The 26,351-nt window shown below is 44.6% G+C and overlaps 1 protein-coding gene across 1 annotated transcript; it reads right to left on the bottom strand.

Moving 5' to 3' along the window:
- Positions 1–451: 451 nt before the first annotated feature.
- Positions 452–24,193, bottom strand: LOC149274005 (von Willebrand factor A domain-containing protein 5A-like). The gene is made up of 18 exons (XM_089505937.1): positions 24,148–24,193; positions 22,759–22,961; positions 22,139–22,361; positions 20,859–21,028; positions 19,786–19,900; positions 18,357–18,526; positions 17,536–17,624; positions 17,075–17,219; positions 16,430–16,509; positions 16,225–16,339; positions 15,581–15,733; positions 5,663–5,766; positions 5,064–5,272; positions 3,662–3,730; positions 2,766–2,894; positions 1,591–1,745; positions 1,248–1,374; positions 452–531 (listed from the first exon to the last, which is right to left on the bottom strand). The coding sequence occupies exons 1-18, from the start codon at positions 24,191–24,193 to the stop codon at positions 452–454; spliced, it is 2,382 nt and encodes a 793-aa protein (XP_089362063.1).
- Between the last annotated feature and the right edge of the window lie 2,158 nt (positions 24,194–26,351).

The following is a 26,351-nucleotide window of genomic DNA, read 5'->3' as shown; positions in this document are numbered from 1 at the left end:
ACATACCGCCTGCATTCGTTCTGTTAATGAACTTATTTAAACTTCAAATATTTTCTCTTATAAGAAAACCTAATATAAGGATTTTTTTATAGAGCAACCGGCAAGTGTTGTACAAACCGCAGGCCAAGCGGAAGCAGATACCCCTCCGTTTATAAATCACTTTACAAACAATTATATCAGGCAAACATCGCAAGTTAATGCTATTATTTAGTTTTATGCCAATAAAAATAAGCAGATTAAATACTTAAACGTTTCCTACGTTTGGGTAACATTTGGGTAAGACTTTACCCGGCAGAAAGGATCCATTCTCCTTTGGCGCTGGATTGAGAAGAGAAACAAAGAAACAAATACAAGAGCACAAGGATCGTCCTGAAATGACATTTTTTCCAGTTTTCAGGAGGTAAAGCCTTGGTTTTTTTTTTATTCTGTTTGGTTTTTCGACTCTTCCTTTTCACAGGCCAAGAACTTTAGGATCCACAGAAGACTCCAGCAGCTCGTTGGCGGCGTTAACCAACGAGCTCAAGGAAGATCCTGCAAGAAGTTAGCGGAGGGCGTTTAGAGACTACGGACAGAAGGACAGAAGGACAGCGCAAAAGATGATGGGTGAGAATACTGAAAGAAAAGTGAAAACCTTAGGATTTCTTCCGCCCCTGCGAGAACAAGAAAGCCGGCAGAAGCAGGGGATAACAGAGTTCTCACCCATTAACTTCACTACGACATTTCATGGGCTGTGTTGTGATGTCATGGGTTGTGACACAAGTAGATGGGTGGTAGATAAGTGGAAGAGCCCCCCAGCAGAAGTAGTAGAGATAAACAGAGTAAGGCCATTTAAACGTGCATGGGGTCAGCAAACGGCTTAAGGTTTGAGTCTTTACTCAAAGGGCCAAACGGGACTGGTCTGCCGGCAAATTCTAGGTTTCCAAGTAGCCTACGAAACTCAGCACCAGGAACATAGAATGTTCCAGCAGACCGACGTAGGTGACACTAAAAGAGTATTTGATAGGAAAAATAATCATAAACTTATGCTGCAGATGGAGAACCTGCCGGCGAGATGGGGGGCTGCCTGATGTCCACCTACACGTAGCTCCCACCTCACCTGAGACCTCCTCCTGACATCAGTACCTGGCAGTGGATGACCGTGGGGTAAAAGAAGACTTTGCTTCTGGCGCTATGCTCGCTAAGAGGTCAGCCCCATGGGGCTTATGTCCCCTGTTGTTAGTAACACAATTTGTGCTGTTATTGTATACCTGCTCTGGATTTCAGCCACGACAGAGACTTCCATTCCAGGAGCTCCCACTCGTCTCTCTGCTCCGAGCACGAGGCATGAAGCCAAACCACGGCAAGGACCGTCCCCCAGACCGTATCATCGGTAACCTGGAGATAAAATGGAGGTAAATACACCGAATTCATACAGATCCACGGTAACCGTTACCCAATAAAGTCCAGCGGGATAAAACGTGTGAATTAACATCCCGTGCATGCAGCGGAAACGTATTCCCCTCTTTGGAGGAACAGAGGTTCCCGTCTTGTGAATTAGGGGAGAAGGGATCATATCTAGGGTAACAGAGCTGACGCAGGGGTTAATAATACCTGCGCTGGCTGCTTCTCCTTTATCGCTTTCTCTGTTACTCCCAGGACGGCGGCCAGCTTGGAATTAAGGGTCCAGGAGCCATCTGCATTCTGCAGGGAGATAAGGTTCAACAGAGCGGGGGTCCCTCGATCTATTTTTTTGCTAACAACAGCACCTTGAAGAACAGGAGACAGTTTACCAAATATTAATATTACATAAAATCATACAAGTTTATACAATCCAATTTGCTTGACGGGTAAAAACTGCCCCACGAGCACCGCTGTAGCTGACTGCCAATCACATGCATGGATCCAGTCAGGTGACACTTGTGATTGCGAGCTGGAGAGGGACAGAGAACAGCAACAGAGAATCTCTGAGTACCAAGACGCAAGTTTCAAAAATTAAAAAAAGACTTTTTTTTAACCTGACCCTATGGGGTTAATGTGTATATATATATATATATATATATATATATATATATATATATATATATACACCGTATATATATCATTCTTAATGCATGTTGGATAGTTAGTGTGGTGGGGGTTAGTTAGTGGGGAAATTACTTACTTAGGGTTATGGTTTGGTAGGGGTTAAAAGATAGTAAGAAAAATGAGTTTGGATAATCTTTATACGTGTAAAACGGAATACATGGTTTTTTTTTATATTTGAATCATAAACAAGTCTTACAAATATGAATTTGGCATAAAAAAAATCCCTGCTTGCCCCCCCCCCCAAAAAAAATTATAACTCATGTGGGTTCGCTGATTGACGACCAAAGGACATTATAGCAATAGCCCCGGTCCTTAAGGGGTTAAAGGATGGACTAGTGACTGCATTTAGATGACATCACATCGGGAATAGTATAATTTCCATTGGATCACACAGACAGCCGTGAACCAAAACAGCTTTCTGGGGTCAATCAGCTCCTGATGAGACTCGACTCCCGGATGCTGCAGCTTCCACCTTCCTCAATATACTTGAAAACGAGAGAAAGGTAGAGACTTCCCGTCTCACACGGGACTTCCGATAGCTGCTGCCATGCTTTACCCATGAAGCGGGGCTCTAACTCTCATATCCCACGCCGGCAAGATTTCCAATTAGCTTTTAATGCCGTCCGTTCTGCAAAGAGAAGCGTGGAATAGAGAGAGTGAACGGAGGCCACGGGTAAGAAGAGGGATCACCGCAAACTCACATTCCATCACGGGGGTCTGGGCACCAGAACCAAACCCAGACGAATTCCTCATCACGGGGGCCGGGGCACCAACGTTATACCTCATCCCGGGCGCCCCTCCGCTGATACTCATTTTACACGACCTCTTCACTGTTGGGGAAAAAAATGACAGATGTCACAAAAGCCACATATCTGATTTCACACATTATACACGTCGGCGGGTCGCTAATGGCAGTATACACAGTGCTGGCAGGTACCCCATGCCATGTAGATTGGGCCGTCAGCACATTGGCCGTTCTGTGAGCGCGTCGGTACGGGGGTTCCTTTGTCCTAATAATCTCCGGGGAGTTGAGTTGTGTCTGTTTACAAAAGTTCTTCCGAAAAGACGAGAGTCATTGGAGCCCGGCGCACGTTTTCCCTCCCCAGCCAAGAACCCTCCTAACAAAAGAAACCGGGACATGGCGGAGGTCTCCCACCCAGTTAACGAACTCATCTCACCAGCTTAAACTTCATCATGGTTTCCACCTTATTTTGTTATATCCCCTCTTCTCCTTAAATTTAAGGCTTCTCCCCTCCTCTCGTAGCCCCCGCTCCAATCCACACTCCTCCCTCTATTCTTGGTCAGACTCGGACATTGCCGCTGATCCCACTTCTTTCTTTTATGTCCAGAAGCCTGGTCCCCCCTACTGCCACCCGCTGCCCCCCGCTCAGTTCCTTGATGTCTGCGTATAAACAGAATTTGGGTGCGTAAACTAAATAAGACAGAAGTGATGTAGAAAAAAAACTGTAAAATGCTTCAGCCTTTAGATGATAAAATTATGCTTTTCTTCCTTTTCTTTCAGTGCAATCAAAAAAGGAGAACAGAAGGGGGCAGAAAGGAGGCTGCGGGGTAAGAACGACAATTATCACAAACTCACTCCGTGTATTGGGTGCAGAAGCAGAGCAATAACTCATCATCGGCATAAACCGGGGCGAACCCATCAGACCTGGGGAGAAATTACCGAAATCAGGTTAACGTGCAGAAAATAACATCCAAAAACGAAAGTCACAGACATTCCCGGGGGCAAGTACCCCCCAGCGCTGTACACAGTCATATAACCCCCCCAGCGCTGTACACAGTCATATAACCCCCCAGTGCTGTATACAGTAATATACCCCCAGCGCTGTATACAGTAATATAACCCCCCAGCGCTGTATACAGTAATATAACCCCCAGCGCTGTATACAGTAATAACCCCCCAGCGCTGTATACAGTAATATAACCCCCAGCGCTGTATACAGTAATAACCCCCCAGCGCTGTATACAGTAATAACCCCCCAGCGCTGTATACAGTAATATAACCCCCAGCGCTGTATACAGTAATAACCCCCCAGCGCTGTATACAGTAATATAACCCCCAGCGCTGTATACAGTAATATAACCCCCAGCGCTGTATACAGTAATAACCCCCCAGCGCTGTATACAGTAATATAACCCCCAGCGCTGTATACAGTAATATAACCCCCCAGCGCTGTATACAGTAATAACCCCCCAGCGCTGTATACAGTAATAACCCCCCAGCGCTGTATACAGTAATATAACCCCCCAGCGCTGTATACAGTAATAACCCCCCAGCGCTGTATACAGTAATATAACCCCCCAGTGCTGTATACAGTAATATAACCCCCCAGCACTGTATACAGTAATACCCCCCCAGCGCTGTATACAGTAATATAACCCCCAGCGCTGTATACAGTAATATAACCCCCAGCGCTGTATACAGTAATATAACCCCCAGCACTGTATACAGTAATATAACCCCCAGCGCTGTATACAGTAATATAACCCCCCAGCGCTGTATACAGTAATATAACCCCCCAGCGCTGTATACAGTAATATAACCCCCAGCGCTGTATACAGTAATAACCCCCCAGGGCTGTATACAGTAATATAACCCCCAGCACTGTATACAGTAATATAACCTCTGAGGAAAGAAGGACATCAGGGGAGAAAAAAAAGGGGAAATCAGGGGCATAAAGAATTTGGTGCCAGTAGCATAGTCTCATAAAGTGCTCAAGGGGCTGCAACTAATTTGGACCGGTCTCCCTAGAAAGGCTACCTCTGCACAGCTGCACTGGATGCCTGTTGCTAAGACTGGCCTGAGAACCACCCTGTTTCTCACATTTTGGAGAAAAATATATATATTTTTTCTTTTGATGCTATACAGATGCAAAACAAAATAAATACATTTAAAAAAGCACACGTCAGGTAAATGATGGACCTGCTCCAGGCAGATGCCCTCACAGATCTTGTGTTTGTTTGACTTGATACACTCGTACCTGGAGCCGGGACGTCCCGACGCATCGGAGGACCTTCCACCGGCTTCTTGGTCTCCTTATTGACGGCCACGTAGGCTGTGAGCGAGGAGATGACTCCGGACTGGACGCTGGTCTCCAGGATCCTCTTCTTCGCCTCCTCCGAGTCGGAGTCTGTCCCGTTCTCCAGCTCCGAGATCAGAGCCTTGGCCGCCAGCCTGTGGACGGTCGGTCTGATGGAGAAATGTCGTATCTTATTTATTTCATTGTGTTAATAATGGTGTTTAAAAAAACAAACACATATAAAACAACTTTAAACGTATTTGCTTCTCAATGAGCAAACTCAGTCCAAACCTTTTAATCATGTGGCGGTTTGCCCCATGCTGTTTATCATGGCTTTGTCACCATAGCAGCAGAAAACCTAAACTTCTCTGGGATTGTTGGAAAAAAATGGTATATTGTGATAGTTGGATAACTGATCATCTATTTCTTTTTGTATTTTGGGAGGAGCGTTTTTTTTTCTGTAAGTGATTTGCCTTCAGTATTTTGCCAAAAAAAAGTATTAAAACCAGTTAAAAACGGGGCATTAAATAAAGTTCACCCCTGGCAGAATGTCGTCATACCGGTCTGCTTTCCCGACATTGAAGGAAATCTCCAGAACGTTCTTGAAAACGTCTTCTTTAAATTTGTACTCCAGACAAACTTCTCCTTTGGTGCCTTCATCCACCTGCAAGAAAAAGTAAAAATAGTTCAATTCACTGAATGAACGCCGTACAGGATCTCACACCCTCTCTGATCTGCGGACATGCGGCGTGTACAGCGCCGCGGAATACGGTGGTGCTATAATAATCAATAATATCTCTTATACGAAGTAAGATGCTTCGTATTGTTTTTGGCCCTCAGTTGTGACCTCTGCAGAGATCTTGCGACGTTAAAGTGTCTCAGAAATGAGTCTCATTAAGTAATGGCTATAAAAGTACCGTATTTGCTCGATTATAAGACGAGGTTTTTTTCAGAGCAAATGCTCTGAAAAATACCCCTCGTCTTATAATCGGGGTCGTCTTATAATCAGACCTCAAATAGGTCTGCCTATGAGACGACTAAGATCCAGATCCCCCGCAGCTGCAGGGGACCCGGATTCTCCTGTCCCCCCCCGCCCAACCTACCGGTGCTTCTGACTCCCCTGTCATGTAACCGGGTGTTATGGACATGAAAAATGAGGTACATTTGTTGGTGCTATTTGTGCTTTTGCGCCCATACCTCCCTAAGTTATAAACTCTGAGATTCCCCATTTAGTAGATATTCCCTGGGTAAGTGGCAGTCTCCAGCACTGGAAGGGTTAATTTCAAACAAAAGAAGTGGCCTTTACTGTCCCGGAAACCGGTAGTGACCAGTTCTATCTGGTCACTACTGTAAGCATGGCCAAAACCAGTTTTCCTAGTTTTTTAGGGAATGCTTGTTCGGAGGCAGGGAATGGGAGGCGAGTAGGGGGAGAATGGGCAAGGCAAAAGGGGATTTTAATCCCATGCCTTAAGTGGAAAAGAGGAATTGCATCTTGGAGAGGAGGGAGAGAGGAAGACCCATATTAGAGCTGCAGGAAGTATAAAAGGCTTTTCCCTCCTGTTTCTCACGTGTTCCAGCATCATCACCGTAAAATAACCTGGGATTGGATAAGTATTAAAATCGTATCGATTTTCATATTTTTATACTTTAATTTTAAATCACTTGGGTAGATCCATGCTAGTCTGCTAAACATAGCGCATGTACTACGGTATTGATGTTTGTAGGTATGTTTTTTAACATTTCTTATTAAACATTATTAACTGTGTCGGTTCCCGAGTGATTGTTAAATTGTGATCAACTGCTAGTACAAGACATTTGCTGCCAAAATACCTGGTACATCTTATATTATAGTTGTACAAAACTTATCAGTGTTTCGGGGTGTTTACAAAAGTATTTGGGTACTATTAACTTAGCTTGTGCCTTCTGCCTGAGTTTCACGTGCTCGGCAGCCATTTTGTGACTTTGAACAAAAGAGCACATGGTCGGTGGCCATCTTTGTTTGCACCAAATATTGCACAGTTTCATCTCCAACCACAACAAAAATTGGCGTAGTCGGCAGGATTTTGCCAGAAATTGAGTATCGGCAGTTAATAACCAAAATTGACCAATAGTATAAAATAATATTTTTCCCAGTGTGATTTAGTAAGCCTTCCAAGTTATTTTTTCACAACTACAAGAGGCTTATCAATTTTATGGTGATTTTGAAATCATTAATCTTGGTTATGTTAATTCTGTGGGGAGAGTCATATTATTAATAAGATAGTATAGGCTTCGGACCTAAGGATTATTACATCCAAGAGTAAACACTTACAGATTTTTCTTGTATGCCTGAGTGTAAATTTAGAGGGTACAAATAATTAATCTGTTAAATGTGGGTCAAAGATTATCAAGTGTAGCACTGTACTATTTATACGGGATCTTAAATGACTGTTGCTTTATTGTTCCTTGTTTAAAGTAACTAGCTTAAACGTATTGCATTAGTGATAGTCACTGGTATTCAATTGCATTGGGTTCTCCTGTTAAAGGGTGACTGTTTATTAGTTATTGGCAGCCTATAGCATTGATTCTCCTGTTAAAGGGTGACTGGTATAATTGTGTTACGTAAATGTTAGTTATTTGACGCAAACTTTAAAGCATATAGGAAGTCGCCTGTTGTACGCGGGTTGCATGAGTGTGATTGTTCATTCAGGTTGTGTGCTCTGTCCTTTCCACTATATTTTACGTGTTTCTCTAGTGTGAAAGTAGATACACGCAAGTGCTTGTAAAAAAAAAACAACAAAAAAAAACCACATAAGTGCAGCCTGTGTGTGTGTGTTAGTGGTACAATACATAGTAGTAGTAGTAAGGCTCACTACAAACACGTGTGCTTGTCCTGCCATCTGATTGTGCTTGAGATTCTGCTGTCTGATTGCATTTGAAGTAAATCTGACTGAGAGAATGAGTTTCATTAAGAAGAAGTTGAGAGCAATGATGGGGGATAAAAGACCCAAATTTGGGGCTGTACCACATTGGGCTACCACTATGGGCAAATGGAATGCTATAGCGGATGAGCTAGTGCGTTATGGTGCACCTGTGTACCCAGAGGTTGGTGAAGAGATAGGAGGTATGGCACTGAAGCTTGATTTAGGGGTCTATCCCAAACATGAGAGCAGAGCTGCAGCAGAAGTGGGCTGGATTATCTTGCATGCCTTAAAAAATGAGGTAGTACAGAGACAGGCCCTAGAAAAGGAGTTAGCTGAAGTAAAACAAAAATTGTTATTGTCAAATGAATGTTTGGAAAGTAACAATGCCCGTAAGGAGGAATTACAGGAAACTACCACTCTGCTAATTAGCAAACTAAATCGTAGTCGCTCTAAAAAGGGTAAGGTGCCATACAACACCAGAAAGGTGAGAACCATGATTGAACAATACCAGGAGGACCACAAGTCCTTTTTCTCTTCTTCCTCTTCTGATGATGATTCATATTATTACGTCTCCTCTGATGATGATGAGAGGGTGGCTAGCTACAAAGCTCGCCCACTTATCACCCAACAGAGAAAGCGTAGGGTACACCGGGACTGTGATGGTAATGAAGACGTGCATGAAAGTGCACGAGATGAGATAAATGAGGTAGTGAGAGGTTATTCACAACTGGAGTTAACCGAGATTACAAAACTTTATAAGCAGACTCAGGGTGAAAGCATTGGTGAGTGGTTGTTGCGTATGTGGGATACTGGGGCAGATAAGATCATTCTTAATGCTAATGAAGCCGTAAGCATTGGTCAGCTCACGTGTAATCCACAGATGACACAGGTGTTGAGGTTAGTGAGGAACATTCATGGTAATTTCAGTTTAATGGATATCATTAAACATGCACTACTAAAAGTTTTCCCACATCACACTGACATTGAACCACATACACAGTGGCACACCATAAAAGATGCCATAACCAGAGTCCGTATTATGGGTTGTGTAGCAGGTTTAGACAAGGATCACTGGGAGGGGCCTGATGCAGAGGAATTCACTGCAAGCATGAGGTCTAGGTTCCTAAGAACAGCTCCCAGTGCTAAAAGAGGATCCCTATTGTCTATGCTTAATGGCACAGCAGAAAATGGGCAGATTTTTGTGATCACACAAAGGCTAGCGGAATTGGGGGAATATGAATTGGAGGAAAAGGTAAACCACAGAAGGGGTATCTCTGTAGCCAGTATGTCAGACAGAGAGAATACTGTAAATCCTCCCAAGGGTAAACCTAAATGGAATAATTATCAGGATGCTTCACAACGTACTAGAATATCTAGGAAAGAGATGATTGCTGATCTTGAGAAGGCTGGTATAAATGAGTCATTTTCAAATGTTCGTACTGGTGTCTTGTTTAGAAGGTGGAAAGCATTAAAGAAAAGGGTACAGGTACACACTGCATCTACGGGTCCCATACAAGTTAAGAAGTTAATTACTTTTGATGATGGTCCCATTTCTAAGGCTCACCCCATTGAAACAGGTCTCAAATATACGCAATCTGATGTTAAATATCCTGATACTAATTCCTGTCCTCCTGTTCCCACTCCTAGGAAAACAAAGCCCTTGTACCCGACTGCTGAGTTGAAGGCTATTGCAAAACAAAATGTAGTGGACTGATGGGACGGCCGATCCCCGGCACGGAACACATTACCAATTATGGCTGGGGATCGACGGCCCCTTGTTCCTTTAAAGGTTTGGTGGGGAAAGGGAAAACACCACACCAAGGTTTTAGCTTTAGTTGACACTGGGGCTGAGGTAACAGTGCTTCAGGGTAACCCTTCCCATTTTGTAGGCCCCATAGTCCACATAGAGGGTCTGGGGGGTAGAATAACTAAAGCTGTCCAAACAACAGTTATGTTAGCCATAAACAAAGGCCCCCGATTTGAGGCTAATATTTTGGTTTCTGATTTACCTGACAATATCTTGGGGATAGATATATTGTTAGGGCTCTGTATAGAGACACAGTGGGGTGTGTTCAAATTTGGCTTTCCTCACAAACCCTCTTATGTCCATGCAGTAAAGGAGGTGGTGAGAGGAAATGCAAATTGGACACCTGTGGTCATTCCTCCCCCCAGTAGCCCGGTAAGGCTGAAGCAGTACCGGCTGCCGGGGGGACAAAAGGAAATCAGTGAAACAATCACTGAATTGTTGAGAACAGGTGTAGTTCGTCCTGCAATAAGCCCCTTTAATGCTCCTGTATTTCCTGTTAAAAAACCTGATGGTTCTTGGCGCATGACGATAGATTATAGGGGACTCAATAGAGTGGCACCGCCATTGAGTGCTGCAGTCCCCAATATCGTCTCGGTTATTGAGGACATAGCCAAACAGGCCAGGGAGTGGCATGCAGTGATTGATCTAGCGAATGCGTTCTTTTCAATCCCCATTGCACCAGAGTCCCAAGATCAATTTGCATTCACCTGGGAAGGTCGTCAATATACTTTTTAGGTGGTACCCCAAGGATACTTACACTCCCCCACCATATGCCATGGACTGGTTGCCAGAGATTTAAGCCAACTAAGCCTGAAAGTACCTGTCTTCCACTACATCGATGACATCATGATTACCGGAACTAAAGAGGAAGTGGAGGAAGCATTGACTGTTTTGATTGATCACATGGTTGCCAGAGGATGAGCTGTCAACAAAGACAAAGTGCAGGGTCCCGCCCAGGAAGTCAAATTTCTTGGAATGATCTGGGCCGGTCCTGTTCGTAAGATTCCCCAACCAATACTGGATACTATACAAAACACTCCATCGCCAAAGACTTTGAAAGATGCACAAAAGTTTCTCGGTGCCCTTGGATATTGGAGGTCATTTATACCTCATCTTGGACTTTTGCTACGTCCCATATACAATGTTACACGCAAAAAATCTACATTTGTTTGGGGCACAGACCAAGAAACAGCATTTAAAGCAGCCAAGGAAGCCGTCTTACAGCACCAAGGTCTTGGTCCAATCAAAGCCGAATTCCCTTTTCAACTCGATGTGATGGTGACCAATAACGTGATGTCATGGGGCTTGTGGCAGCCAAATGAAGTTAAAGGCCAACGAGCGGTACCAATTGGGTTCTGGTCCAAGCAACTAACTGGAGCTCAGCAACGGTACTCGCCCCTGGAGAAGAACTTATTAGCTGCCTACACGGCCCTGCAGCATGTAGAGACTATAACCCAAAAGGCCCCAGTCTCCGTGAAAACAGACTTACCAATTGCAGGCTGGGTGCGTGATGAAGGCCTACCGATACGTGCAGAGGTGGCCCAAAGTCAAACTCTCCTGAAGTGGAAATGGTACCTACAAGAACGAGGTGGAGTGCAAGCAGGTGAAGTGAAGGACTTAACTAGGATTCTCAATGGTCTTGTGACATACGAAACCTTGTCACATCCAAATACCTGCGAGATACCTGTGCTTCAGCCTTCTCCGATAAAGACTGCCTTACCTTATGAGGAATTACAAGACTGTCAGAAACCAAATGCATGGTTTACAGATGGATCAGCTGTGATGACCCGCAAAGGAAGACACTGGACAGCTGTGGCTTACAATCCAGATGGAGAGGTGGTCATCCAGGAGCAAGGTAAAGGTGGCTCCAGTCAATATGCAGAACTTGTTGCCATAACCATCTTGCTGGAAGAAACTGATTCCCATGAACTTTTCATTTACACAGACAGTTGGGCTGTTTACAAAGCTTGCACTACATGGATGACTACATGGAGAGAAAATCATTGGCTTATACATGGCAAACCAGTATGGGGAGGTATAGGACTTTGGGAAAAGATCTGGGCAGCCGCACAGACACGACATATCAAAATTGGACATGTTGATGCTCATGTAACCAAAGACTTGGGGGAAGAAAACCCCAATAAGATAGCTGATGAACTGACTCGAGTAAGGAACCTGAAGACCCATGACCGAGATCCTGTTGATCCAGTCTTACTCCGTATGGCTACATGGGCGCATGCAGCAGGAGGACATCGAGGAAACAAGGCCACCCTGGAGTGGGCTAGAGCCAGAGGACTTCCTGTCACTTTGGAGCTCGTAACTACTGCCAAGCAAGCATGCCCTGTCTGCAGTGAAATAAAAAAGTGGCCCCTTTCCACTCAATCAAAGGGTCATTTAAAGAAAGGCATTTCTGCAGGTGACATTTGGCAAATGGACTACATCGGTCCTCTGCCGAAAGGAACAGGAGGTTTGGTGTACTGTTGCACTGCAGTAGACACATATACTGGGCTGATAAGAGTTCTCCCTTGTAAAAGTGCTAATCAAGCTTCTACCCTGAAAATGCTTCAGCTCCTAATCACTGCATATGGCATGCCAACGGAAATACAAACAGACAATGGAAGTCATTTCACTGATTAGTGGAAGTATAGCCCCGCTCAACCCATGGACCTCCAACTCATTCATGAGCATCCTGGCTCACTACGCAGAGATGACCAACGTTTCTGACTGCTGGGTATGCAGTGCCATTCCTGTGAGCGACAAAGGAGGTTACCCATTCCTCGGCGTCCCCTGGTTGGAACATGAGATGAAGCAAGTCAACAAGACTGGGTTTGGATGGCGTCGTGAGACAGATAAACCCAGTGAATACCAAAGGATTTTTGGACACCACGCAGGATGCTATAAAGAAACTGTCTCAAGAGCATAGTGAACAATGACGGCGAGATTAACCATGATCTCTCTAAGCTGACAGCGATAAAGGAAAAGCTCCATGAAACACCAGACATCGGTTTATTTGGGTGGTTGGGGAGCTTGGGAAATACAGTTGTACATGGTTTGATGATTGCCATATTAATTTGTATTTCTTTGTTTATTTCATGGAAGTGTACATGTTGTATGTTTAGTAGACTAGCAGACATGGATTTTAGAGAACTCCCTATTAGAGTATAACATTGGTCAATTATGGTGCAAAAGCAAGAGGTGGAATGTTATGGACATGAAAAATGAGGTACATTTGTTGGTGCTATTTGTGCTTTTGCGCCCATACCTCCCTAAGTTATAAACTCTGAGATTCCCCATTTAGTAGATATTCCCTGGGTAAGTGGCAGTCTCCAGCACTGGAAGGGTTAATTTCAAACAAAAGAAGTGGCCTTTACTGTCCCGGAAACCGGTAGTGACCAGTTCTATCTGGTCACTACTGTAAGCATGGCCAAAACCAGTTTTCCTAGTTTTTTAGGGAATGCTTGTTCGGAGGCAGGGAATGGGAGGCGAGTAGGGGGAGAATGGGCAAGGCAAAAGGGGATTTTAATCCCATGCCTTAAGTGGAAAAGAGGAATTGCATCTTGGAGAGGAGGGAGAGAGGAAGACCCATATTAGAGCTGCAGGAAGTATAAAAGGCTTTTCCCTCCTGTTTCTCACGTGTTCCAGCATCATCACCGTAAAATAACCTGGGATTGGATAAGTATTAAAATCGTATCGATTTTCATATTTTTATACTTTAATTTTAAATCACTTGGGTAGATCCATGCTAGTCTGCTAAACATAGCGCATGTACTACGGTATTGATGTTTGTAGGTATGTTTTTTAACATTTCTTATTAAACATTATTAACTGTGTCGGTTCCCGAGTGATTGTTAAATTGTGATCAACTGCTAGTACAAGACATTTGCTGCCAAAATACCTGGTACATCTTATATTATAGTTGTACAAAACTTATCAGTGTTTCGGGGTGTTTACAAAAGTATTTGGGTACTATTAACTTAGCTTGTGCCTTCTGCCTGAGTTTCACGTGCTCGGCAGCCATTTTGTGACTTTGAACAAAAGAGCACATGGTCGGTGGCCATCTTTGTTTGCACCAAATATTGCACAGTTTCATCTCCAACCACAACACCGGGGCAGTGTGTAGAGCTCTACGCGATTCGCGTAGACAACTTCCGCTGCAGCAGGAAGGAGGTGTGGCTAGCAGCGGGGGTTGTCTGCGTCCGTCGCGCAGACCTTTCCAGGCTGCGGGGGAACTCTGATCTCTGACAGTCGGGGAAGGTCTGTGCAATGGACGCAGACAACCCACCGCTGCTAGCCACGCCTCCTTCCGACTGCAGCGTAAGTGCGTGGGATCTACACACTGCCCCGGCTACATGACAGGGAAGTCAGAAGCAGCGGTAAGTTGGGGGGGAGTGTTAAATGGGGGGCATAAGGCATTTCTGGAGGCAGAGTGCTCTGTGAAATGCCTTTTAACCCCCTTAATGCCACTCTGCCTCCAGAAATGCCTTTTTAACCCTCTATACACCACTCTGCCTCCTGAATGCCTTAAACCTCCCTAAATGCCACTCTTCCCCGTAATATGCCTTTTAACCCTCTTAATGCCAGAGTGGCATATAGGGGTATAAGGCATTTCTGGAGGCAGAGTGGCACATAGGAGGTCAAAAGGCATATCATGGGGCACAGTGGCATTTAGAGGGTTAAAAGGCATATCATGGGGCACAGTGGCATATAGGGGGTATAAGGCATTTCTGGGGCAGATGTGCATAACTGGGGGGCAGGTTGGAAAATAGAAGGAAATAAAACCAAAATATTTTTCTCAATCATAGCTTTTATAAAAAAAAAAATAGTTTACAGGAATTAACATTTACTGGTAAAACTTTTTTCCTATAGGGCCGTCTTATATTCAGGCTTTTTCATTTTTTCCTAAATTAATATTCAGATTTGGGGGGTCGTCTTATAATCGAGCAAATACGGTACTTTTCTGTACTGTAATATGGATAATTAAAGTTAAAAAATAATAATATTTTGCTTACTTTATGGAAAAGCTCCAGATCTACAGTGCTTCTATCTATTGATAGCATCTTCTCCATAGACTGATGAGTGCAATAAAGCACCGGTCAGTGGAGACACTTTCTGTGCATGCGCACAGGTGGTATAGTTGTACTTGCCTTTACCGTTTGTGGAATTAGCTCTGGAGCTGACTGGCGATGAGTATATCACGTGTCGCAGGGACCACGTGGGCATTTAAAGGGGCCGCTCAGCTATCATTAAAGTGCATAGGATGGCTGGAGTGTTCCTTTTAATTTGACCTAAAATGTAATTTTTATTTTTTCTCAACTTTGTGTTATAACAAAACTCAAAACTCAAAAAAAAGATCCCGCAAAAGTTTTCACGGAGAGCTCACTTTTTCACGCGCTTCTGTGGGTACGAGGGTGAAAGCGCGGGGCAGTCACCTTCATGCGCTGACAGTTATGAGGCAGAAACATCACTTTTCAGGAGTAACTTTGCCTCCAAACTGTCTTTTCAGGAGCCCAAAACTAACTTACGGTATCTCCGGGAAATTGTGTCAAAAGTTGATGCCCCCCCCCGAGCCAAATTCCCTCCAGCTGCTCGTTTCTGGGACTCGTTGTGTTTCATTTTCTCCAAAGAGGACGGGAACTTTGTAAACGCCGGTCTGCTGGAGGAGCAGTCGAGCTGACTTACCGTGACCGGTACTGTTACCAGCTCCGGTCTACTTGGTTTGGGCAACCGGTTTAAATGAACCAACTGGCATGAATCCAGATCTCACACACCTTTCCTTTCAGCTGGGCATAAACGATGGCCCTCTGGAATATGGCGCTTGGGGTTCTGGACAGAGGAACTGCCTCGAGTCCCGGAGGAAGGCTCCATCTGAGGGCGACTTCTTTCACAGACGGCTGTAAGGAGTGTTTGAGGGCCTTCAGAGCCTAAGGAAAAACAGTTGGGTGGAACGATAAAGTAAGCTGGAGGCTTGCAACGTGGTTCCCGCAAGGCATGAAAAACATCTAATACCCAAAGTCCTTAAATCGAACGAAGACACATAGTATTTTTTTTAGTAAATCAAGAAAAAAACAGAAATAACTCAATAAAATTCAAATACGTAAAACAAGCGTACCCATCATTTTGATCCAATTTTGGCCAAACTTATATTTAGAGATTACACTGATCAAATGCAGTCTTTTGTATTTAAAATTACGATGGGTAAACACGTATTTTTAAATGATTGTGCAGCCACGTGGAAAGCGTTCTTCCGCCTGCTCTGCCGGGTTTGGTGGAAATTTGATTAATATTTCAGAAGAAAGAGCAAAATGACAGGTCTGGTGAGGTTTACTGGGGGCAATGAATGTATTGTCTAAGTGGAACGGCACCTTTAAACCTACATATGGGGATGTAGTGGGGATATTTCGCTAGATTTTACCTTAGGCTGCATTCTGTCTTCTCCAGAAATAAACTCGAAGGTCCCGTTCCCGGCGCGGGCCATGCCTTTAATGAGAGCCGTGGAGGCGCCTTCGCCGATCCCGAACGTGAAACATCTGCAGAGAGACACGCAGCGCGAGATACAGGTAAGTGCCGGAGATCGATGAGACTCGCGGGATTGGAAGGAGAAGCGGCGTAATAATTACCGGTGATTGCTGGCGTTCTGTTGAACCTCTCTGATCACATGCTTTGTATTCCCAACTTCTCCGTCCGTGAAGATGAAGAGCTGAGGAGGGAGAGGCCACACATCACGTATGGGACACGGGTTTGTAATGTAACGGAGAGTTTATAATGTTACTTCTCAAGTTATCATCATTTAACAGTAACTGCGTACTCTGGGTTCCATTTGTAAAAAAATCATGGTACATAGACATCGACGACCAAATACCTTGGAGTAGAGAACTTGATACCAATGAGAAAAAAGGTAAAATAAAAAGAATTATGCATATATACCGGGTATATATATATATATATGTGTGTGTGTATATATGTGAAACCCAGCTGAGACTGTGTTTATTATTAAAAGTCAGGACTATGGGAATAATACGTTTAATGTTTCTAATATTTTTCTGCACGCGATGAAAAGCTTTGACTGCGCAGGAGACACTTATGGACCGAAGTTCTTGGATCTTCACCAAAGGTCAGGAGTAGATCGTCCCAAGGGAGTATATGCAGAATACGGACATAGATATGTTTCATTATATATAAATATATGTATGTATATAGATATGGGGAGTCCAATACGATGGAAGCGTGTGCCAGACCCACCCGTCTCCCACGGGGTCTCTTACCTGTCTTGGGTGGTCTGGTCTGCAGCTCGTCTTGAAGATCTTCTTCAACGGCAGTAAGATTTCTGTCCCTCCAAAGTCAGCATCCATCTCTTTGACTTTCTGCAGCGCCATCTCCATCGACTCCTGAGTGTACTCAATGCTTTCCCTGAAGAGTGGAATATATACTATATTATATATATATACTATATATATACACATACATACATATATATATATATATCTACTGCAAACACGGACTTATGGCTCAGTTTCCGGATAATAGACACCCTCGACCATTAGTTTGGAGACCCAGACATCATTAACCGGACATTACTGGAAGTCTCGGTTAGCTTTATAACCGAATAAATCTATTATGCTTAATAGATTGTAAGCTCAGAAGACCAGGGCCCTGATAATGTGATGTAATAAAACGCTCCTACAATGAATAACGCTAAAATTATGTTACCAATGTTTTCACTTACGGAAAGAAAGACTCGAAATGGGATCCGAATCCAAAAATATTGAAGTAGCAGCCGAGGGGTAAACTTTTTAACAAAACGATCAGTGTTTCCTGAAAGGGAAGATTAATATTTATATTAATATAAGGAGTCGGGGTGTTTAGTGGATCGGGGATCAGATAACAGAACGTGAGCTGCTGGAAAGCATGATATGGGGCAAAAACTACAACTGGTATAAAATGCCCCAACTTAGTTTGCCATTCCATTTGAAGAAGAGACCTCTAAGGTCCTGAAAGCTTATGCAACTTTAATGTTGGGCCAATAAAGGGTATCAACTAAAAACTACATTTTCTCTCGGATCAACATGGCTATGTCCATTTTCCTTACTATAAAGTAAAAGTGTTCCAGATCCTCCATCTCTCTTAACCTGGAGTTGTTACGCGATGGGCAGGTTATGTGGGGTGGTACAAGGTGTTCCCAAACTTAGGTGCACAAGTAGCTCTTGAAAGCCGGTACTAATGACCATACCTGGGAACTTCTGGACTCCGGCTACCTGGAGCCTACCCTTGCGGGATGCGGCCATGACGGATGAGATTGGTGGGTGTTCCTGCTGACGTGGGAAATTTTTAGCGTGGGGCGTGTCAAGACCCCGCTCCTGCGACCCGTTTTGACCCGGAGCATTCCCAGGTATGCTGATGACAGCAGCTGTTAATGTCTCCTCAGTCTTATTGTTGGGATTTCGGTTAAGGGTCTTGGGGGGTATGAATTCAGGTGTCTGTGGTCAGCGTATGTTCGGGGGCTTCCAGCAGTATCTACATTCCCATGTTTAAGTTATACCTGCTTACCTTTGCGCTCTGGATACGTTGTGGCGCACCTGGTTGCGAATTCATGCTGCACTCCATACTTCCAGACCTGTCCATTAAGAAAATGAACTCCCCGCAATTAGACGTCTCCTGTGACTTCGGGAAACTGGGGTAGAAATTTAACATGACAACCGGATCGGCCATCACCGACCCTTTAAAAAAAAGCAATAAAAGGGGGTTATAAAGGAGGAGGGGATATACTGTTACTGCACATTCATTATTTTCTTTCAAAATGGAAAGAATTTAAAGAAAAAACCTCCAGTTGACCCAAATGTCTGCGCGGTGGAAATCAGGTGATATGGGGGGGGGGGGGGTCAAGGCTTTCATCTCATCTCTGGGGAGGATAACCAGGCACAAAGTTGGATTTAATTAAACTGACATCTCACCTCCACCCAGAGAAGGTTTATATCATCTATGAGAGGAGCTCCCTCTACTGGGAGAGGTCGTATCAGCCACAGGTACCCCCAAACATCTCAACAATTTAAAGGGACCACTCAGCTATCACACGGCTTAAAGCACATATGGTGGCTGCCGCGTCCCTTTAAAATAGTTGAATGAATGGGACTTCTTAAAATTCGCTAAATAAACTATACATTATGCAGGGTCGGCTCCAACTTTTTTACATATTTTGACGGGAGTGCGGCACATGGGATACTTTACAGATGGGAAGGAATCTATGTTATTGGTCTCCATGGAGACAAAGCGACTTCCCCTCTAAAGGACAGGAAATGAAGAATAGATATGCGGAAGAGGGCGGAGTCAGGGGGGGAAAGTCTGTTAACCCTTTCCTGCAAGTCTCGGCCTGATAGATACATGAATCTCTATGTGTCTGCCTATGACACATAGGGCTGCTCCACTTAGACAGAACATTCATTTCAAAATTATTTTAAGCAAATAAACCCCAGCAGATCTATTCCTTCACCTGAGGGTTTAATTAAATAAAAAAACACACACATTTTTAATTTCAAAGGCAACAACCTATGAGTGCCTGCATTTGTGTCACATGACTATTACATGTCCCTTCATAAATGAAGAATATAGCAACATTTCCCATTGTTAAAAGCCTTTTTTTTTTTTAAGTACGGACATTCATCGGTATTAGGAATGATGCTTATAACGTTGAAATTAGTTTTAAAAGTGATAAATTCTGCAGAGTAGGTGGAACAGCAGCTTTAAACGGGTGGTGCCGTCGGATTTTACAACATGACTTGTTTTTGGGGTGATTATTGGCGCGTTCTGCTTTAGTAATAATTCCCCTGGTGGATATAGTCACCCAAGGGCCCAGTGAGATGAAGCCATTGCTAGACCCTATAACTATATCTAATCCTACCTGACCTTACACTGACCCTGACACGGTGGTTAAAAATGTCTATGATTTTTGGAACCAGAATGCTAGAAATTTGCTGGATACCCGCTTTGGCGTCTGAAACTCCGGCCTCCAACGTGACGCTGGGTTTGTTCACCTCGTTGTAATAAACCAGGAGCTCCACGTCTCGCTCAAACTTGTGGCCAGCGGCCAGGGACACCTGCGAGGACGGAGGGCAGGTACGAAAAATGATCGATGGGGAGAGAAGGATCCCAGCAATTAGTGAGTTAAACGTGGCCATAGAGAGTAATCCATATCATCATAAATAATGCATGCCTTTCTATTAAACATGCGCAGTCAACGCTGCTCTTTATTATTTATATGTTTGTTCGCCCATACATTGACTTTCTAAAAGTAATGGGGGGGTGTATAAAAATTTATTCTAGTACAAAATTGTTGGGCCGATCACAAGCTGGTTCAACTCCCTAGGCAGCCGATACTGATAATAACTATGTGCCTCCCTTTATAACTAAAATGTAACCCTGTTTATTCTTAGAAGCCCCCGTGGCACTTTTCACCGCGCCCATAGCTAGTGTATTACAGCCCTTACTGTGAAGAATACTTTTCTTTGTTTGAGATTAAATTGCGGCTCCTCTAATCTTACTAGGTAGCCTCTTGTTATCTGCTCTGTCCAGGGTAAAGATTTTCCCTACAAAGGCCTCATATAGACCTCGCGATAACGAAACCCCTTAGGCTCCTCCTTTTTTTCTAGAATAAATAAATCCAATTTATCTAAACACACAATTTAAATCACCCAATTTCCCCCTGCTTTGCAATCTAAACTGTGTCTCCGTGGCTAGTTAAGCCACGTGCGTGTCTTGGCGTTGACATCTTCTGACCATACCTGCCAACTTCCTAGGGCCCCCTGGCGCTCACCCTCTCTGCCTCTTATAGGAGGCAGAATTGGGTGTGGCCAAAAGAGAAGGGTGGAGGCGAGCTGCACTCAAATCACATTGAAAGAAGCAGGGAGTGGGTGGAGCCTGTGTGGGGAGAAGGCGTGGCGTAGCACAATTCCCGCCCCTGGGGATTAGGCGCTCTCACCGTGAGGCTTCCCACAGCTTTTCATAATTTTTTAAAGGAACCTTTATGTCATTATGGCGATACGCCGGCTCCTGTACCTTGGCTGCAGTCTTGTCGCTGTCGGTGTACTCGATTGGGGTGATCTCACAGTTTGACTCAATCTTAGTGACCCCGTATGCAGATTGGAAATGAGCATCCAAGGACAGGGTGTAGGGGATCTGGCCAATAGGAACCTGAGGGCGTTTCGCGGTAACACTTAACTCTTGATCTACAGAAAAATAAAGGTAAAAATTTGAAAAAATAAAGGTAAAAGAATAAACAGGAAGTAAAAATATTGCCGTGGCAACTGTCCAAATCCTACAGCAATACATACTAGATAAACCTATATAATGGTTGTCACGGAGCGGTGTGCCTGAAGGGACGAGTCCGTCACAATGGTTTACTTATTAATATAAGCAATATGTAAATATTAAAGCCCCTGATGTGGGGGCAGCCATCTGAAATTCCTGCTCTCAGGATTTGGATGATAATTCTTTTCTATGAAGTTATCCCTCCCCTTTTATTAACTTTCTGATTGCTGTTGATTGGCTCAGGCAGCCTTTACAAGGGTGAGGCAGAGTAATAAGACACGGAACTTCAGGACACCATATTGATTAGATAAATCTGGTTCTGCCACAAATATTAGCTTCATACCCGGGAACTCTCTGGCTTTGACATGGAGATTGCCGGGTGAAGCACCGCTTTTCCGGGTCTTGACATGACCCGCCCCTTGTCCATTTTCCCTTTAAATGGGGGTGTTTCCCGTTGCTGACAGTAGTACCTCCCACTGACCTCGGCGGCAATGTTCCATCTAGTTTTTCTTAGTTGGCGTGCGCAGAAAATTTCTCTTGTGCAAAAAGTTTCACAGAGCAAAAATTTTGTGCGCACAATATCCGCGCCGCATAAAGTTTCCAAAAAAATATAATTTTTTTCTTTTTTTGGGAAAAACTGTTGTGCTCACAATTTTTGGACATGTGCGCTCTCTAAAAAAAGCTATGTGCGCGCGCACAGCTTGGAGGGAACACTGCTCGGCGGTACCTCCCACTGACATCAGTGGGCTGTCCCGGCAGCGTCCCACGGTTAACCGTGATAACAGAGACGGAAAGGCCGTTAATTTAACATTAGCTGAATAAATCTGACACAGTGAAGAAAAGGCCACGGCATCTGGTATTCCCAAGTGGTCTCCCATCCAGGTACTAACCAAGCCCAACCATGCTTAGCTTCCAAGATGAGGCATGTTTAGGGTGGTATGACCGCAGGCATCCGGTGAGTAACTCTGACGGTGGGAGAGTGCCATTTGAAACATTTTGTAACCACAAAAACGTATACATTTCAGCACCTTTTGGAGTGTATCTGGGGTTGAGCACGGCCGGCAGCACAAAACGCACCGCTCCATCCGCCTCCACCGGCAGCTCCCGCACAAAGCACAGAGTCACCTCCGCCTCCTGCCCCGGGAGCAGGTTCCCCACGCTGCAGCTGAAGATGTCCCCGGAGCTCTGGTCCTCCTCCAGTAGAAAGGCCTGCTGGCCCTGGCTGACGGCTTCATCGTAGGTTTTATGAGCCTGGGGGGGGGGGCGACAAAGAGAAAACCAGAACTCCTCACCATATCCATGATATTTATATTTTAAGATATATATTGAGTCCATTGACTGTTATCTTTTGTCAATATCAGGGTCAGGACATCTGAAGTAGATATAAAGGGACATGAAAACACTATATATATAAATAGTGTCAGTACAACATCGTCCCAGGAGAACATTTTATCAATACAGCTACGATAGGTCTTCAGGATGAGAGAAACGGACATTATTTGCAGCACTGGGATAAGATCTTTAACAATTCACTGTCTGATTGAGTTGCGGTGGGGAACGTTCCTATACGTCACATCGTTTAAGGCCACAAACACTCAACATGATGTTCTTAATACTGGTTGTTTGTGAAGGTTTTCCTTCGGGTTACCTGCTCCTTCTCCTGGATTTCTGCCACAATCTTCTTCCCTTCCACCGTCGCCTCAAAGCTGTAGACGGCAGAGTCGTCATCCATGGGGAAGACGAAGACGGCTTCCACCGCATTCTCCTCCAAGTTCTTATACTTCAGAGTAGCAGATACGTCGGCCACGAAGCCTTTCACCTGGACGTCCACCGAGATCCCCTTTAGAGGGACTGCAGATCACAAATATTTTTGAAAGAGTGGAAACACATCAGGAAAACGGGTTATCTGTATTTTGATATGCTTTTTTAAGATGTTCCGTGATATTCAATGATCTCTTTAAGGTTTGGATAATCATGCAAATTACAAATTACAAGGGTGTAACAGACAGAATAAAATAGACAATGTTTCCGTAGCTCTGTTACAGAGATATCACCCAATGTTATACCCTTCATCAACCAAATAAATGTTATTTATTTTACTTATGTTGGCGTGCTATCAATTTTATAACTTATAGGGTTAGAACTGAACTGAACCCTGAACTGCTCGAGTCAATACCACCCGGTGGATCATCCGTGTTCGGCAGCGGCGGTCCTTGGTTGTGTTATCATGATCCCCTGTGGCCCTTCAGGTAGGGTCATCATCCTGGTGACTTAAGGGGGGGTTCCTCTTTGCCGGGACAAATATATGATACACATGTAAGCCAGGATAAGCCTTCTTAAATGCTCTGCACCTTATTAAGCTGTAGCAGGTGCGGCGTTAATGGAGGCACATCATCCTACGGGGCCACTGGGCTCTCGAGGGTGCTGCTGCTCAATTGGCCAGCTTGGGAGATCAATATCCCTCTCTCTACGTGTCTTTCTGAGGCAAAGCATTGGGGTCTGATGTCAGGTCACAGAAGACATATTCCTCGCTGTGGGTCCTAGGGGGCAGCTGGGAGCACAACCCTGAACCCAGGGTAAAGCCTAGAGCGAGACTCATAAATGCCCCACCGGCCTGAGCGTGTGGTTTCATTGTCATGCTTTTATCTGTACGAGGCGCTACCTTATTGGAAGAGTAAGAATCCGCTTAGAGCCCTCTTGACCTATGGTCATGCCACAAGTCTTCCTGCCCATCTCACTCAAAGAGCCACCTTACGGTGCTCCGCTGCGCAAGGTGGCCATGTGGGAGCTGCAATGGGGCACAGATCTCCATCGATCTTACAGCTCCCTGGCCTGGTCAGGGGATCTCCCACAAAAATAGGACAGTGGGGCGGCTGTGAGGAACGTCAGGACTGTCCCACAAAAAGTGAGACACATGGTCTAGGTTGTGTTTTTAAAACTCTCATGGCTGTGTTTGATATAAAACGCCACCGTATTATTCTTTATTTAACGCATTATCTGTGCCGATTCCGGGACGCAGAAGGATCGGGTCTCTCACCTGGCTTCTTGGAGCAGACGACGATGAGGCCGCAGCAGGGATACATGATTTCCGCTAATCTGCGAGGGGATCACAGGAGAGAAGCGGATTACATCAAAGCCAACAAAATATCACATTATTACTGGTTTGAAGAGCTCACTATTCCTAGCGCCCACGCTGCATACATGCTAAGAGATAATGTAAAAAGCAGTCAGACACCAGCTGAGGCTTTTCTTGAAAAAAAAAATAATTTAGGGGATTTAGTGGTCTTGGGGAAGAAAACGTATTTATACACGGCTGCCAGGGATTCGTCCGTTACACTGAGTTATGATGCCTATCATTGTTAGGGGCCCCTCTTTAGAAGCGGGCAGCCTACGGGCCCCCAGTCATCTTAACAAGGTAGATGAGTCGGGTTGTCACCCCTTGGCATTATGGTATTACCCCTGAGAATTATGTGTGCGTAGAGGTCCCTCTTTTGTGTGGCTGAATGTGACCTATGTGGCTGATAATAGTGTGTGTGTGGTAGGGTGTGGCTGAGAATGATGTGTGTGGCAGTAGTGGTTAAGTGTGACTGGGAAACAGTGATGTTTCTGTCTGACAGTGATCTTTGTGGCTGAGAGTTGTGTGCTGTGGTAGATCTGTGTGCCTGAGAGTGCTGTTTGTGCGTACATTTCCTTACGCAGTACACACAGAAACCTTCTAGAAGTGCCTCACACCGCGCTCTTATTTAGCGAGTTTACACTCTCCTCAGTCAGATGCTCTGTGATCAACTGCCCTTGTCTAGCAAATTTTCTCTGCTCTCAATCCCCTGCTCTGTGATCAGCTTCTTTGGTCTGGCTGCTCACACTGTGGGGAAGCTGCATTTTGGGACGGAAAAACTCTAATTGAGTTCTAGATAAGATATTATCAGATAATGTAAATTCCACAACCGCACAACCCCGCACCCAAAACTAAAACCCCCTTTGATTTCTGTCCGGATTTTACATTATACTTATTTACATATCCCAAACGTCACTTCCACCAAAGACATTTTTTTGCAAATCCCCCCTCCCCATTACATTATTCAATTACATTAATATAAATAGCACCAGCATATTCCATAGCGCTTTACAATCAGAGTTGGTAGGATACATTTAAACTCACAAACGATAATTTCCCATAATCCCCCTGTGTGGCGGCTCAAGTTCTTCCTCCCCAAACTCATCCCACCGTGTCTTTCTGGAGCTTGCTTTTTGCGCCGGGACCACAGTCACGCTGGGATAGAAAAGGGTTTCCCCAAACCGGAACGGAGATTGCGAGCCGGGCGTCTCGTCCAACATCAGCGCCTGACCTCACAGACGCTCTACTGGAAGAACGGGAAAAATCCCACAGAAACTCCCCAAAATCTTGTAGGAAATCCTTCCCAGAAGAGCGGAAGCCGTTATATCTGCAAAGGGGGGCCGACTTCATATTAATGTCTGTGTATTTAGAATGTGATGTCATCAAAGTCCCTGTTGATGTAATGGTCAGGTGTCCCGATGCTTTTGTCCATGTACCGTATATTGTGTTAACAAAATCTAGAAGCAAATGTATAGATCAAGAGGAGAGGAAAGAGCACATTAGACTCGACGGGGGCCGGATGAGTCTGATCTGCCAGCAGATTCTGTTTCTGTTACTTGCTACAAATGCACAAAATACATTTCATGTGTAACAGATGGCAAAAAAACTAGACGCAAAACACAAACTTTTAGAAAGTTAGTTAAATGCCAGCGCTGCTCTTTTATACTTTTTGCTCTATTTAAGCTCGTTCGGGGTGCAGCAAAACAAAGCGTATTTACCTAGAATGTTGTTTGTCGAGGAAGAATAGAATGCCTGTTATAATGAGTCATTAGAAAGAATGTTCGGAGGCGAGTCACATGCCGAGAGATACCGGATCTGCCAGATAAAGCGGTCATCTGTCTTTGACCGGCGTGTTTTGGGGAAGAAAAAAAATTAAATAATACGAAGACATTCAGCTTTGGATTTCCCTGATAAAGAAGCTGTCTGCCGTCGTCTTCTTACTCCTGCCCCCCCCTTGCTGGATTTCCGCTGATGCTGCCCGGATGCGGGAGGTGTCAGGAGTGTCAGTGTATGTGTGTATGTGTACGTGTGTTGGAGTGTGAATGTTTGAGTGTTTGGGTGAGTGTGTAAAAGTATGTGTTAGTTGGGCGGGTGGGCACAAGGTGCTGGGGGGCCACTCGGCTTGA

This window comes from Sceloporus occidentalis, unplaced genomic scaffold (genome assembly GCF_023333645.1).
Source record: "Sceloporus occidentalis isolate IW3139 unplaced genomic scaffold, rSceOcc1.0.p SCAF_352, whole genome shotgun sequence".
Lineage (NCBI taxonomy): Eukaryota > Metazoa > Chordata > Lepidosauria > Squamata > Phrynosomatidae > Sceloporus > Sceloporus occidentalis.
This window is presented reverse-complemented; position numbering and strand designations above follow the sequence as displayed.